Raw genomic sequence first — 12509 nt, 5'->3', positions numbered from 1 at the left:
AAACTAACCTTGGAAAGGAGGAAAGAAATTGCAGGAAGGAACTTGAGGAAATATGTAAAAAGTGAAGGAAATAATGTAAATATAAAGAAAATAACCTAAATAGGGGTGATAATTGCAAACAGTAACTACTGCAAAAACCACCACCCTATGAACTGCCACACATCAATCAAATCGATTGTCAGTTATTTAAAATTCAAAAATTAACTGCCTACAACCTTTCAAGCCTTCAAGCATTGAACCCTTGAAACCTTCAGGCAATAAAATACATGTACAAAAGTCAGACGTCTTTGAGCTCATCCCACAAAAACCTTTGACTTGGGGGCTGATGACGGGGGGTAGCCTAAGACCAAATAAAATGACTTAAGTACATAAACGACCGAAAGGTTAAATGGTTCGAAGGTTAAAAAAACTGTGAAGTGGGGAAAAGCAATGCGGAAACAGTAGCCAGTCACATCCAGGGATTGCTTCACCAACCACAGCCGCAAAAGCAACGCAGGTCTGCAGAGCACATGCTATTATCCAGGGGTCAAAAGGCTTCAACCCCCGAAAGGGCAAGCCCCTTGCTGCAAGCTAGGTCACTAGTCAAATGAATGCCTCTTTGGGAGATGTCTTCTCCTATATAATTGACACTTCATTTACTGAGTTAGGACATTCCACACCAGATATGTTTCCTTAAAACTCTGGTCATTCACATCGTGCACTTGCTTCATGCAAGTTACTCCCTCTCACATCCAACTCACACATATTCTATTTGTTTCTTCATCCTTTTCTGAACACACTTCAGAGAAGGATCCTCAACAAACAACAAAACCAACTAGTGAACCTCCTTTCACGTCTTGCAAACGTGAGGGGACCCCACGACCTGCGTTAGACAAGGTTAAACCATTTAACCCTTCTGCCTAACCATCCCTGCTACTACCCTTGGTCTATTATTTGTTGCCTCAACAGTAGCCATTGGTAATGGCACATCCATCCTTGGAATCCCATTGCGGGTGGTGATAGTGACCCATTTTCATCAAGGTCACAACATTTGGGTGTTCGTCTATCAAAGGGATATTTTACTAGGTAGTCATTCGAGTGTTTTTACCTGATTCAGTTAGGTCACTAGTATTTGGTTAACTTGATTTTGAAGATTTTAATTTCATTTTTAACCTTTCTAATTTCTATATTCACTTAAAATAAGTTGGGTACATAAAAAAAGCCCTTAGGCTGGGCAGAATGGGCTAGGGGAAGTGGGTGAGGCAAGATGATGTGGCGGTGTTACAGGACAGAGATGGAGTGGGATGGTCATCTCAAATTGGATGTAGATCAAAAAATGGGAATGTGCCATGCGGAAGGAAGCAATGGAAGGGTCGAACACCAAAAATGTTACGTAATATAGCTCCTTCGTGCACCCGCAGTTCGTGCACCCGCAGTCGCACGGTATATAACGCCAAACACCCTCATCACGCCTTATAGCGCCAGGGAACACCGCTCTGGTTGGCGCTATGTGGCGGTTTGGAACGATGCATGCGAAAATTATAACGGGAGTTTGGTGTTGGGTTTGTGTTGGTCTCTCACACACATATTTAGATACATATGTATGCATAATTGAAGGGGTTATATAACCTCCTTTCCACTACACACTCAAGTTATACAACCCCCTCTTACACATTTGTCACTTGTCACATAACCCCCTTTACGTTTGGCCCAAACTTATTTATATACCATTTCACGTAAAAGTTTATCCGGTAGAAGGAATGGAAAGTATAACAAAACAAAGCAACAGAAGTCAGTTAAAACAGTCCGTACATAAAAATATGTGCCTTTTCACCCGAATGCTATAAAACTAGATCGAAACATATACCATAACAATACAAAATACATGGAAACTAGAAAGACGGCAATCATCCTTTCCCTTTCCCAGCTCGCATTTTCTTGCAGTGCAGTATAAATAAAAATCCACTGCAATCATCAAAATTTGTGACTCACCAAAATTTTAGAACAGGAAATGACAATTAGTGACGAGCAGAGCACCAGCAGCAGGAGTAAGAAAACGGGTCCGGAGCTAAAGATGAACGATTTATGTGTTACCAGTTATTTAGCTGAGATGTAATACTTTTTACGATTGGGTGATATTCTGTGTGTATGTGTTGTTTAGCTTTTTCAGAACCAGGATGTTCCAGCCACTCGTCGTACAAGATCTTCACAATTGGGTTTTCAAATGGATCAGTGACCAAAACCTGAAAATTATTCAAATATATTTAAATTAACATTGTATAAATCAAGCAACAGATAGTGAATCTTTGATACTTACATTTTCCATATATGCCGTCTCCAATGCTTGAATCAAGTCTTTCCCGGATTGACCTGGTTTTGGCTTCAGTTGGCCACCTCCATTCAAGCACCCTGTTCAGAGTTCACTTTGAAATTTAAAACCCATTTCTTATCCTCCCTGGTTACATGTTATATTTGATATTTATTCTTAAACCAGTTCTTCAAACCACAAAAACGTCGACCCCTTCACATACGAACGAGTCAATTTGGCTTGTATTTCATTGATTTCATCTAAAGTGGGTAAACCATGATTTTTAGCTAAAAAGGGGAGCGGGTCAGATGAGTTGAAAATTGCCCAAAGTCTATATCAAATACATACAATCTCCTAATTCACTATTATTCACCGACATGCAACCACTTATCTAGCCACCTCTAACAATCACTTTGTCTAGCTTAATGTTTTTGCATGTCTAAAGAAAAAAAAAACAAAAGTGCAAAATAATTGTGTTAAGCTGTTTTGCTATCAAGCATCAATCTGAAAGCAGCTAAATAAGGGGGGAAATGAGACAGCAGAAAGATACCTGAAGGGCAAGCCATGATCTCTAAATAGTCGTAATCAGATTTCCCAATTTTAAGTTTCCTCACTACATTTTGCAAGTTCCGGAAACCATAACATAGAGCAAACTTCAATACAGTTTTACCATCTACCTGCAAATTATATTGATTTTAATTTTATTTATTTTTTACAATAATTTGTTGAGTTCATAAAACGCACAACATGATATCCAACAAGTTATTAGAAAGTAGAAGTTAACTTACTTCTAAAGTAACTTCCTGGAAATCTAAGTTCCTTACGGTTCTGAAATCCAGAGGCCCTCTGATATCATGACCAAACAGTGTTTTGGCAGCATAACGGAATATTGTATCTGCATATCCTCCTGAACTTCCCCTAACCCCAAAAAGATTTCCTTCTTCACTCACATTGGATAATCTGCATAATGGTAACATGAATTTTAGTTTTTATATTTTCGAAGAAATTCAAAAGAAGCTAATGTTTGTTCTGCTTACATTTTATCAAGAGGAGACTCATCCAAATTGCTGAAGTCTACTGCTTTTAACTGCACAACCAACAGAATGTAGAAACATTTCCTTATTCAGAAAAGATATCATGTTAAAATTACCTATTTAACATTATCACCACGTGTTAATTACTTCTTTTGATAGCAAAATAACTTTGTTATATATGAGCAAAATTGAACACTGGCATGTAATGAGTGGAGGTACTATTATGAGCTTGTATAACTATTGGCGTACCTGTATTAAATCTATAACCTCTCCAGTTGTCAGCACAGAATCTACCTCTGTAGTCATTTGATCTTGGTCTTGGAAAACAAAATCATCCCTAGAAGCCTCAAGCTTTTTGTCGTAACAAGGCATCACTGTCACATGATAAATATCACTTGGCCTGTAGAGGTAATGCATATAAAAACATATGTAAGCATACGAATAATATAATATAACTGTATATATTCACAAAAATAAAGACGCTCACCGAACACCTAATTTATGGCATAAATGGTGTTTGATGATAGCTCCAATGGATTGTTGGGGGCTCTTCACTGAAGATATATATGGCAGAACAAATGAACCAAGTGTTTTCTCAGCATAGCATATCCAACCTGAATATATTTTAAAAAACATTTATCATTAAAAAGCTTTTATAGGTACTTAGAAAACGCTGCCAGAAAGATAAGCGTACCTGGGCATGCAGAGGATATCATGGGTAGAAATGATTTAGATTCCTTGTCATCTAAACGGCTTTGTTTATATCGTGATATGAACTCGTTACAAGATTCAATAAGAGACAAATCTCTACTACAGCTGGTATCATATATAGCTTTAACTCCCAATGACTTAAACAATGTGGTTAGTTTCCTGAAAACCTGCAACATACCATTCATAATTACCTTTAAATCCACTAGCGGTATTAAACGCACGTCTAATTCATTTAGCAAAAAAAAAAAAAAAAAAAGAAAAACAAATTCAACCCCATAGCTTTTGTAAAATATTCACATGGCGGTATCTACCTGAACTGGAGAAAGACCGTAATGCACAGCAATAGAAGCCCTAGACTGGGGTGAAAGAGAAACTATAACAGTTTTTCCATTGTTTATATTAGAAAGAAACTCATCCAAGCTTTGCTTCTCTAGCATAACAGTCTCTGCAGAAGTAATGCACCCACTGCATGATTACAGCAATATTACCAATTTAACTAATTACTGTCATCAAAATGTCGTCAAAAGATGGTAAAAACTAAATCGAGAGTACATGTATAAGTATTGTGATCTACACATTTAAAATGTCCAAAATTCAGAAAGTCCTACCTGCAAGCTAGGCAATCCTTGAGTGATATTTTTACTGGATCTGTTTGAAGTGTTTCTTTAGCAGGTGCTGCTTTTGCAAGCTTCTGTTCAAGAAAAAGTACTTGGGAAATAAATTAAAATTTAAAAGTATAACGTATATAATCCTGAGTCTTAATTCTCTGTGACACACTGGCACGTAAATCATATATTATAGCATATATATATTTATAAATTATCAGGCTGGCCTAAGTTCTGTGGCACATGCACACACATTGACAGTAAGTGCAAGAAGAGATGCTACTATCCTATTCAAATTGAAGCTGAAAACAAGGAACTCCAGGCATATGCAGTTGTTAATCATTCAAAAGATACAAATGGTTGCTTCAAACAGCCAAATTTAAGTCATAAACTAGTTGTACAAAGAACAAATAGCTATAAGTTAGATTACCACTGCTGTTTCAATCAAAGTGTTACCCATCGCCTACAGATTCCAACCGGCACACTTTCCCAATTTGAAATTAAATGACTACTAAAATTTATTAACAGAAAACTGGTCACATGTTGAACATAAAGCATTCAACAAACAGTAAAATTGAAAATTTGGTAGCACAAAATCTGCAACTAAATTCATATCAAACTTTCAATTGTAAAGTTTGAGTCTAAAAAAACTGAATGTAGTTGATTTCATTCTTTAGAAAGAGAAACAAACAAGCGTGGCTTGTAAAAGCCCGCTCATAAGGTAGGGTGAGCGAGGGCAAACTTCATCTCTATCCCAAGAGATAAATAGATTGCTACTGATGAGACCCCCGGATCTAAAAACTTCGCTTTTACAGTTAAAAAATACAAATAACATAAAGTATATATAATCAAAACAAAAATAATAATAATAGTAGTAGTAAACTATCAATAACAGAAGGCAGTGATGTAACTAGAAATAAAAGTGACAGTAGTAGAAGAGAATTAAAATTCCAAAAACAACTGAAGCAAATTTTATAAAAATTTTGTGAAATGGAGAAAGTCAGAAAGTGTCAAGTCATATGTGTAACATAGCATACTACTATCATGGATTCATGTTCCAAGGGTTAGCTAACAAGTTTAACCTCAGGTACCAATAGTATTACTAAAATCACAAAATAGTTATATAGATTCTATTTCAACGCAAAACTTTTCAAATCCATAATTTTTGTCAACTAATTCGCATGTCAAACACCATCTTCTACTAATCTACTTTTAGCACTTGTTAACAGAGTTTCAAAGTGTCTACCATTTCTTTTACAAAATACAAAAGCTGATCAATTTTCAAGGGTGACTCAAAACATCTTTAGAAATGAAACAAAGCTCTTTCTCATGTAATAAAAATCTACATGACTACCAAATCCCTCTATTTTCTAACCAAAATCAAACTACCACAGTTTTGATGTCCAAACTCATTCTAAATAATTCCTGAAGCAAGTTATCTGTTTAAAACAGTAAAAAAATTGCTAACCTGCACTACATCTGTACTACTGATGACCTAGGGTTTACAAATAACAATAATCATCAATCTTCTGGGTTTTCACACATTCCTAACTAAAACCATCACAAAATTATAAATAATTAGCTAAACATGAATTACAGCCAGCATAAGCCAGTATTAAACACTAACAACCTAGGGTTTACAATAATCATCAATCTTCTGATTTTTCTCACATTCCTAACTAAAATCATCGCAAAATTTAAAATAAGTAGCTAAACATGAATCACAACTAGCATAAAAGAGTCTTAATGCGAACAACCTAGGGTTTACAATAATCATCAATCTTCTAGTTTTCTACACACTCCTAACTAAAATCACCGCAAAATTTTAAAAATCAGCTAAACATGAATTACATCCAGCAGAAAACAGTCTAAACACTAACGACATAGGGTTGATAATAATCATCAATCTTCTAATCTTTTACACATTCCTAACTAAACTCAACGCAAATTTTTTTATTGATTAGCTAAACATGAATTACAACTAGCATAAATAATGAACCAGTCTAAACGCTAACGACCTAGGGTTTACAATGATGATCAATCTTCTAGTTTTCAACACATTCCTAACTAAAATCATGTGGCGGACCCAGAAATTATTTGTTTGGGGTGCGGATAATGTGTTCAACCATATTTTCAAGGGGTGCGATCAGGTTTTTTGCCTAAAATATACACTAAATTTTTTTTTTCAAGGGGTGCGGCGGTAGCCAAAGGGTAGGTCCGTCCATCGCAAAACTTTAAATCATTAGCTAAACACGAATCACAACCAGCATAAATGATAAAACAGTCTAAAGCTAACGACCTAGGGTTTACAATAATCATCAACCTTCTAATTTTCTACACATTCCTAACAAAAAATCATCTCAAATTATAAAAAATTAACAAAACATGAACAACAAGTAGCATAAAACAGATAAAACCTAACGACCTAGGTTTCAGAAATTGGAGATAATATAAACCTTTGGTTTATCAGCAAGTCTAGCGGAACCGGACTTCATAGAAACAACACATCCTTGTGATGGTGCGATGAAATCGTTGAGGTCTCCGATCCGTAGCGTCGCCGAGAATTTTTCCGACATATTTTGGAGTCGATTGGTGATTCAGAGTCGAAATCAGGCGTAAATGAAGTGAGATAGCGTAGAGAGGAATTTATGAGCCGTACGCCGTCGCTAGTCGGCGGCGATAGGGGTTTGATTATATATAACGTCTCATTAATAAGAGGGGGTTGGAAAATAAATTAAGAGGGAAAAGGAAGGATAAAAATGTAATTTTTTTCGTGCTCTAGAATTTAATGAAAAGTATAGGAAAAAAAAAAGAAGAAGAAATCAAGTATTTTATGTGTTTTCGAATTACGAGGAAAAGAAAAGAATGGAATAATTTTACCATTATACCCTTTAAACATAAAACATTTTAAGTAGATATGAGAGCAATTTAGTAATTAATAATATTTTCTCTCCTAATCTCTCTAATTTGTGAGAATGAATATATGGATAAATTTTCTTCACTTTTACCTCATTTTCCCTCCCCTCCCCTCCTATCCTTAAAAAACACTTAGGAACATGGTTTTTTTATATTTTCACCTCACTTATTTCCCCTCCTCCTATTAAATGAGACTCGGGAACAGAGCGTTAGTGACGCTTGTTTCTTCGTAAGTGTTTAATGTAATATAACGTTTGTTGATCTTGTTTTTTATTAATAGATGAAGGAACATAAAAAAGAGAGTATATTTGATTAGTTAAATGAATGTTAGACTGTCGCATTTGTGAATCCTTCGTAGATGTTTGTTTATGTTCATTTAGGTCTGTTTTTTTATGGTCATTAGTGTTCATAGTTTGACTAGTTATTTGTGTTTATTTTATCTAACTTATGCTTTTATTTTGGGATAATTATGTTTATAATTTTTTTTATAAACGGTATATGTTTGTTTGTGTTCGTGAATCGGTTCAATTCCTCAATGAACGAATAAGAATAGGAATTTTCATTCGATGTGTGTACGTGAACAAGTTTAAATGTTAATAAATGAACAAACTTGAAAAAGGTTCCGTTCTGTTTGGTTCGGCTTGTTTATAGCCCTACTTGTATATCATCCAGTGATGATTTAACGAGAGAGAAAGATAGTGTTGCACTTTAGTTGTGTTACCGAGTCCAACTTAACTAGGAAAATGAAATGAACTTGGATGAAGCAGGGAAAAGTCGTGTCACAAATTTCTTTTCGAAAGAAGCTCGGAGAAAAGGTTAGAAAATAATAAGTTTCTTTGATGAATGGACACACACATAAAAGTTTTAATTTATTTATTTATTTATTTTTTTTTTTTTGAACTCTCAAACACGAAATTATATTATATATGTTGCCTTCTTTTTATCTCCTAAATTCTTCTTTCGTGTTGATGAACACAAAACTTAGTTATGGCAGTCACAACCTAATATTTATTCTTATTCTTAAATGAAATGAAAGTGACCATCATTTATAAATTAGTTATCTCAAGAAAGAATAATGAACCAAAGTCATTATGGTTGACTAGTCATACTTTATATAATTGTATCCGTAACAAAAATGGTGAAAGGGATCATACAAGTCAAAATTTTGGAAAGGTCATGATGGAAATTCAAAGATGGCTCTACGTAATTTCCCTTCGGATTAGGTCAGGGGAGTGAAAAAAGCCAATAATTGAAACCAGCGTTGTCTTTGGTAGTGGGCGTATGGGTCGTCTTTTGCCATTGGGTTATCCCGAGTAGTCAGGCCTTTATTTCGTTGGCCCTTAAAGAAAAGAACAATAACCGGAAATGTAGCAAAACCGAGTTGTTTTAGAAAAAACGATAATTCACTTATGATTTTTTTACAACCAACATGTATGGTTTAGTTATGGTGGAATTTGGAATAATTAACCAACAAACTTCAATACTTCATGTTATACAACCATGTATGGTTTAGTTATGTTGCTAACCCATAGCTGAACCATGCTCATCGTAACACAAAAGGGTATGACCATCAAGCAAGGATGGGTGGTTTTTTTGCTTTACACATGCTACTGTCAGCCATACCGTTAAACCAAACCATAAAAATGGATTTCAGGTTTCAACTGTTTATCAACACTCCTGGCTATAAAGCAATAAAAAAATGCGTTAATTATAAAACCAAAAAAATACATTAATTCAGGTAATCCTCACTCTGATGATTAATTGCAACACTTAAATAACAACAACATAACAAGTACAAAGTTACTGCAACTTAGAGTATTGGTTATAATGATATTAAACATTATAAAGAAAATTAGAACAACCAACACCAAACTTACTCAAACAGAACCAAGCGACCGCATGTCACCAGATTGACCATCTCCTTTAGAAGGCGTAGTATACATGTTCTTGAGCAAATCCTGAATCTTATTATACATCATCATCTGTGATGGCTCACTCACACCAACACTGCTTTGTGATGCTCTTGATGAACTCTCTTGCAGCTTCATTTTCTCAAACAAATAATGTTTTTCAGCTTCGGCTTCGTGTAACCGTTGTTTCAAATACCTGCTTGCGTAATCTTCTTCAGATTTCTCAGCTTTAGCTTGCGCGATTCTCTGCAGTCGTTCGGCTTCGCGTCTAGCTTCACTGGCTTTGAGGTCAAACATCTCGGCCTCCGCCTGTTTAAGCCTCACAATGCTTTCCAACTCGTCGACTTGCTGTTTTTTCTTTTGTCTTTCCATTTTAAGTGCGGCTACTTCACGGGCTTTGTCTTTGAGTTCTTGATCGCATGCCTCCAGAGCTAAACGAGCTTTTTTTGTGACGCGTATTTTCTCTTCTTCCACCATTTCCATCTTTTTAATTGCTTCTTGTACAACGTCCGCGATCCGGTTAAATGCTTCTTGTGGGGCCATCAGTCGACCTTCACCACCTTCTTGATGCTTTGTTGGGTCTATGTCAAACTCTGCAAAAGTCATCAACAACATTACGTATCTAAGAATAAACTAAACTACACAAGGGTATCGGTTACCTTGAAAAAATGACAGTATTGCTTTGGAAGCCAGTGGTTCAGCGACCCCGCTTTTTAACTTTTCAACAAGTTCTCCGCATTTCCAATACAGTTTCCTTCCTCTCGATTCCTCACATCCACGAAAAATCCTACTCACATATTCAAGTTCTCTAACCAAAGCTTCTCGGTCCCACAACGGCGCACAATGATGAAAAACATCTTTGACCCACCCAAATAACTCTGATGTCCTCATGCATGCTCGACACCTAAACAGCATTTCACCTGAGCTTCCTCCATTTACAGTGGACCCCATGCCAATTTGTGCATTGTGTATTGCACAATCTGTGTGAGTCCAGTGTGAACACGAATCACACCCAATCCATCTACACGTATTGACTTCAAAGTCAAACTTGCTACATATCACACACATGCATAGGTTACAGAAACCGTTCCTCTTTGAGCAAATTTCACAAGTACAGTTGTCAGCTGGAATTGAGTTTCCACATGCTATGTTTCTACACCTTTTGTATAGAAATATCTCAATGAGAGAAGCTTGAGATAGACTGACAGTCGGATGTAGAAACGCTTGAATACCGGTTTTGATAGCAACTAATATCTCTAGCTGTCCACGGTGTGCTAAGATAAGTGTTTTTTCTGTTAAGTCGGGCCTACTTAGAACTGCTTTTTGAAGAGAAATATATTCCTCTCTATGTTGAGGACCGCCCATTCCTTCAATAAGACCACGAAGTTCGTTTTTTAGTTTATCCAAAAAGTCATCAGGGAGATGATGCATTCGCTCCGCAATTACATCAACTCTCTCTTTAGTTATATCTCTAAGAGACATTTTATCCGAAGATGAGATATGGCGGATAACGGAATGTTCAGCAGAACCGTTTTCACGTTCCTTCGCTTTTTCCCTCTCTAACTGCTGCTGTTTGGATAGCATCAAAGCATCAGATGTGGGCCAGGTTTCGCGTGAGCTAGCACTTTCTGTGGGTGAGTCTCGGACCTGATCAGAATTTGAGCCGTCTGCTGGAACAAGGGAGAGAGATGTGTGCAGTACTCCCGATCTTGGTTGCTGACGTGGCGGCAACATTTTTGGCAATGCTGATTACTGAAATGATAAAGAAAAGTAAACCAATTAAACATCATGTACACTGACACTGAATAGTCAACAATAATAACATTACTACATTAAATAAAAGCACTCCGGGTAGTTAACTAGAAAGTCCCTGTCAAATTTGAAGTTAAAAGTACATGATTTGTTCAGGGTGAATGAAGCAGCCTCAGATAGACACTCGGTTTCACCAACAGTGCCTTTAAGTCGATAGAAAGGTGGAGTCTAACTATGAGAGCAATCACCTACTTATCATTTGTCACCATAAACACGGTCAACAACTTAGCTTCAAACCGCAGTTAGTCGCTAGCTCGGAAAACAAATTCAAGATCTGACCTAATAATAAAGAAAATCATCCTGCTACAATAATCACTCGATTATTATCTTTGTAAAACCCTAAACTCCATAAACAAACACAATCTACAAAACCAGATAAACATCTTACCATCATGATTCTAGTTAACATAACAGTTGACTTTCAATTTCAGATCACAAAATTCATTTTCAACTCCATACATCTATAATTCATAAAGATCAAAAGATCATACCCCCAAACACCTCAAATGAAACCCTAGAGATAGAACACAACGGCCAGTAATCCAATCACACAAAACTATAACAAAAGCGAGCAACAAATCTATATGAAATTACGTTAAACTCCAACATATCAAACTAAACACACAAAAAACAATGAATTTAGATGAAATTATACTCACCTGAACACGAAAATCACTCGAGTTGAAGATAAATTTAACGGATAACCTTCAAATCAAGTCAACGAAGAGAGAGAAGCACGCAATCTTGAGAATCTCCTCCTATTTTGTTTACGAAGCGCTTCAATTTGATACGAACAAAACCCTAATTTCAATTTTATTTTTGTGTTGTGCGTAGAAGTGGATCGTTTTCCTTTTTTCACCTGCTGCGCTAGTGCTCAATGCATTGACCGGCTCAGCCGGTCATAATCTCGATTGCTTGACGTGTTCTTTGACTTGGTTATACGGTTGACAAATAAATAAATTATCTCTGTATTATGAGTAAATTTCCATTTTATGCCTTCAGGTTTGTTTCAATTTTTCACTTTCAAATAGATTTTTTTTTCTTTTTGGGTTCCGGACATTACCAAACTCCATTTAAAAACCTGGTTATAATCAGGGTATTTTGACATTAACAAAAAAAAAGTTTCTAAATTGCCATTTTCATTCAAAACCATTTTTATATTTTTTTTTCTTTTAGTCATTTATATATACATATACAGGAAAAAGTTTATTTTGGCTAGGAAGTGAAGGAAGCA

General features: G+C 35.9%; 2 protein-coding genes across 3 annotated transcripts; both read right to left on the bottom strand.

Annotated features, from left to right (window-relative positions):
- Positions 1-1731: 1731 nt before the first annotated feature.
- Positions 1732-7339, bottom strand: LOC110944832 (protein NAR1). 2 transcript variants are annotated; one of them, XM_022186478.2, is made up of 11 exons: positions 7094-7339; positions 4641-4723; positions 4344-4497; positions 4016-4199; positions 3809-3935; positions 3571-3721; positions 3325-3374; positions 3076-3247; positions 2838-2964; positions 2297-2388; positions 1732-2222 (listed from the first exon to the last, which is right to left on the bottom strand). In XM_022186478.2, the coding sequence occupies exons 1-11, from the start codon at positions 7211-7213 to the stop codon at positions 2070-2072; spliced, it is 1413 nt and encodes a 470-aa protein (XP_022042170.1). In that variant the 5' UTR covers positions 7214-7339; the 3' UTR covers positions 1732-2069. The 2 variants fall into 2 exon arrangements, with proteins under 2 accessions (XP_022042170.1, XP_035846380.1); XM_035990487.1 differs by having other exon boundaries at positions 4641-4720.
- A 1922-nt stretch (positions 7340-9261) lies between these two features.
- On the bottom strand, positions 9262-12192 carry LOC110944838 (OBERON-like protein). The gene is made up of 3 exons (XM_022186484.2): positions 11935-12192; positions 10123-11215; positions 9262-10056 (listed from the first exon to the last, which is right to left on the bottom strand). Exons 2-3 carry the CDS (start codon positions 11195-11197, stop codon positions 9431-9433), a joined length of 1701 nt encoding a protein of 566 aa, XP_022042176.1. The 5' UTR covers positions 11198-11215; positions 11935-12192; the 3' UTR covers positions 9262-9430.
- Between the last annotated feature and the right edge of the window lie 317 nt (positions 12193-12509).

Source organism: Helianthus annuus, chromosome 1 (genome assembly GCF_002127325.2).
Source record: "Helianthus annuus cultivar XRQ/B chromosome 1, HanXRQr2.0-SUNRISE, whole genome shotgun sequence".
In the NCBI taxonomy this organism is placed as follows: domain Eukaryota; kingdom Viridiplantae; phylum Streptophyta; class Magnoliopsida; order Asterales; family Asteraceae; genus Helianthus; species Helianthus annuus.
The sequence above is the reverse complement of the archived record's forward strand: the minus strand, read 5'-3'. Positions and strand labels throughout refer to the sequence as shown.